Source organism: Myotis davidii, unplaced genomic scaffold (genome assembly GCF_000327345.1).
Source record: "Myotis davidii unplaced genomic scaffold, ASM32734v1 scaffold6, whole genome shotgun sequence".
NCBI classification, from domain to species: Eukaryota; Metazoa; Chordata; class Mammalia; order Chiroptera; family Vespertilionidae; genus Myotis; species Myotis davidii.
This window is the reverse complement of record NW_006383011.1, coordinates 17099843-17103477: the sequence shown is the minus strand read 5'-3', so window position 1 is coordinate 17103477 and position 3635 is coordinate 17099843. Positions and strand designations below refer to the sequence as shown.

Here is a 3635-nt window from a genome sequence, read left to right as displayed (position 1 = left end):
TAACATTATCATTATTCACTGGGCAAAGAAGGACAGCCTGGGAAAATAGAATTATTCTTAAACCACATAACAGTCCCCCAGCGAAGCAAACATTGCCGAACAGCTTTGTGTGTGTTCTGGATTCGGAAATGATCTGGGGCTGGGGTTTTTTTTCCCCATCCCAGGAAGGGCTCACCTTCAACACGGGGTGGGCCCCGGTCCCTCCCAGCAAGGAAGCCTCAGCTTCAGCCTCCAGAGGTCAGCACAGAATCCAAGCTAAGAGTGATTTCTAACCCATATTTACAGAAGAATTATTTACCCCACATATTACCTCAGGGACTTTATAAAGAGCTCATTTGAGTCTGTATATTAGTGCATGTGAGTGAGGAGGTCAGCTGACTCACGCTGAGTAATCACCTTTCCCTGATCCCCAGTCCCTGAGGAAGAATTTAGCTAGCTCGGCCCCTCTTCCCTCTGTGAAGTATCTCAGTGTGCTCCTTCTATCACTACGGCAACTGACATCAAAGGTACTTCCAGTTGATAGGCCCCTATTAGTGGGCGTGGTTTGGGAAGTTTGGGAAGCCATTTCTTTGTGTGTGTGTTGTTGTTTTTAATTAGTGATATTGAGGGATGTGTGTTTAAGAATAACATTGTCATTATTTTGGTGGCAACCGAAATCCACGAGGCTCTTTCTAAACAGATAATTACTCATCTGTAAATAGAACAAACTCCGTGTAAGAAAACAGAATGAAGTCACGTGAGTGATTGGACCACCATCAGATCTTAGGGCAATGGGTTTGGAAGGAAAGACTAGGTGCCTTTACTTTCCCCAGTAGAAAAGGAAGAGCAGGCTCCTTGCTCCTGTCCTGAGCAGTGCGGGCATGCCACAGTGTGGGAATATGATGTAGAAGGACTATGTGCTTTGAAAAGATTCAAGCTATGCCCCAGATTTACTAATCCCAGAAAGAGTCATGTTGGAGCCATTCATTTAGCTTCAAGGGGGAGGGGAAGGTGTGTCTGATTTGAAATAATAAAGGAATTGGTTCCATGTATAGTGAAAAAAAGTATTTATTTCTGATTCTTATAAATTAAAAAAATGAATTAAAATTTGGCTCAAAAATATTGATTTTGTCTTTATAAATAGCAATTTATTATTTGCTAGAATACATATAAATATGACTATCAGAATTACTCTAGCCAATGAGGAGGAGTGTACTTCAGGTTGGAGAATGCTGATGGGATTTGCACATCTGCCTGCCCTGGGAAGGCCTCGGAAGTTCACCTGAGCGGTATCGAAGCCTGCTGCTCTGGTTGTTGGAATACGCTTTTCCCCTGGAGAAAAGAATTGTTGAGTTACTTATCATTAATATTAAAACCCCTGGGAAGGACCTGGAGAGTCTTTGAAATGTCCTGGGCCCCACAAGCCTTTCCCTGGTGCCCAGGTGTTGCCACGGTCTCCAAACGGGGGTCTGAGAGGCCTGCCCGCTGGATTCCCGGAAGCTTCTATGCCAAATGGCTGGCCAGGCCTGCCTTCACCAAAGTGCCTCACAGTTCCTGGGGGTCACAAATGCAGGGTGACTGTTTTATGAAAACAAAACAAAAAGATTCTCATCTTGATGTGTCATGTTGATATGTCAGTGCCACTGAGTTGCTTCCCCCCAGCCCCCGCCCCCAGAACAATATATTTAGGTAAGAAGTCTTCGTTATACTCAACATTTAAATCGACTGGTAAAAATTCCTAATCTGAGTCTCCTTACCTTTCTTTTCTTCTATTATTGTTTTCAGTTGAAAAAGGAAAACCAGGATATGTATGAAGAAAACCTTCATTACCCACTACTGCTTATTTTAACCAAAAGTGGATAGAAGACTAAGCTGCTCAAAAGATGAAGAAAACATCAAGTACACAGGGAATATTTTCCCCAACCAGAAATCTGTAATGTGTGTAATATGCAGCAAGCCGTCGGCTTCCTGTCCAGCCCCCAAGCTGTGGGCCCCCCGCCACCTTGGCGACATTCCACGTGTGATTATGGAGCCCACCTGTCCTCACCCACATTATTCCCCGGCCATTCCCGTCCTCTCTTTTTTCAGTCCGCTTGTTGCTCTTCCTGCACTAAACCTTTGTTTGTCTTTAAATATCTATAAACAGCCTGTCTGCTGTTTGAATTGGACTTGTAAGCAAGCACCCTAAATATTTTTGCCTCTACTTGAGACAGAATTTCCTTTGGTGATTGCCACCCCCATTTTTGAAAAAAAAAAATACCTTGGTCTTTGTTCCATTTGGGTGGCAGTAGTTTTTAATGTATAAAACTGCAAATGTGACGATTCTACCCTGGTTAATAAAAATAAAGCATATCTTTCTGATCTCCCTCAAATTAATTGGTGTTAAAGCTGCCATCTCTTTTTCTATCTCCCTGGCTCATTCTTTTCCCCCTTTTAAACAGGACGGTTTTTCCCCCTATAGATGTATAAGAAATGACTCCATCAGCCCAAAGCCTTATAAACTGACCGTTTGTCCTCTGGACACAATAGCGTGGCCAGCCCTCTGCTCCTCCTCTCCAATTATGTGTGATTAGTCTCAATGTGTTGTGTCAAGGAGGAGGAGTGTGCTGAGTGCTTATTATCTGTTTAGGTACAAGAAGAGCACATTTAGGCTCTGACTATGAATGAAAAGTGAGCCTTTATCAGGGCTCACATCTAACGGCTGCTGTTCTCCAGGCTTCTTTCAAAATAGGTCCTTTCCAGAGAAATTTTGAACAAATGGTTGATAAACTAAACTGCAACCAGGGGGAGTTTTAAAAACTCAATCACACAATTATCTTATTTAAAGTAAGTATACATTGTTATATGCTGTGACTCGCGTGTATAGTAAACATGTAAAAGGTGCCACCTGGGATCAAGGGAGAATGCCTTTTCGGCAGGGAACCCAGGCATATTCCTGCCTAGTGCATCCACGAGATGCTGTAATGCCTTTTGTGGAAATTCAGATGTTTATCTGTAAGGAATCATCTGCTCCCACTTTAGTAGTCATGTCATTAGCAGGTTACATCCTCCTATGTTTATAAGCGTGTAGTTAGTGTGGTGCAATTAAAGGGACACTGTGGGAGGGGGGAACCCTTTTGCATGTTAAACAAACTTAGCTGTCATAAAAACAGCGACTCTCAAATGTCTTCTCTGCTCCCTTTTATCATCAAACAAATTTTTCCACCATCAGTTTGCATGTCCTTGTATTCACCACTTTTTCTGCTCCATTAGAGCACCTAGATGGATCTCGGAAGGCATAGGTCAAGTCGCAGTTAGATCGTACATTTCTTTCTCACAAAAACTTGAATTGCAATGCCAAGTGATGGGCTAACATCACAATAACAGCAATTTATTCCTCTTTGGATAAAACAGCAGTCTATTCTCAGTGCTAGATAAAGACCAGGGCAATGCAAACCAGCCATTTAGCTGAGTAGTTCAGCTAGTGGCAGCTCTCCTTCGGCGACTGTATAGGTAGCACACTGGCTTCATATTTTCTTGTTTAAAAATTAGAATTGGGAATGTTTTATTTATTTCTTCTGTAAAACCTGCAACCAAATCTGCCAGACAAAGAAAACCCATCCCAGCAGTAGCACCTAAGATGGTCTATTCTTTCTGTTTTCCTTTTCAAATACAGG

General features: G+C 42.5%; 1 protein-coding gene across 1 annotated transcript in view; it reads left to right on the top strand.

Moving 5' to 3' along the window:
- The window catches only part of CAMKMT (calmodulin-lysine N-methyltransferase), a 280065-nt gene extending 277710 nt beyond the window's left edge, over positions 1-2355 (top strand). Inside the window, exon 11 of the mRNA XM_015557945.1 lies at positions 1765-2355. Coding sequence (XP_015413431.1) covers positions 1765-1842 — 78 coding nt within the window. The 3' untranslated portion in view covers positions 1843-2355. The remainder of the gene's footprint in view (positions 1-1764) is intronic.
- The last annotated feature ends 1280 nt before the right edge of the window (positions 2356-3635 follow it).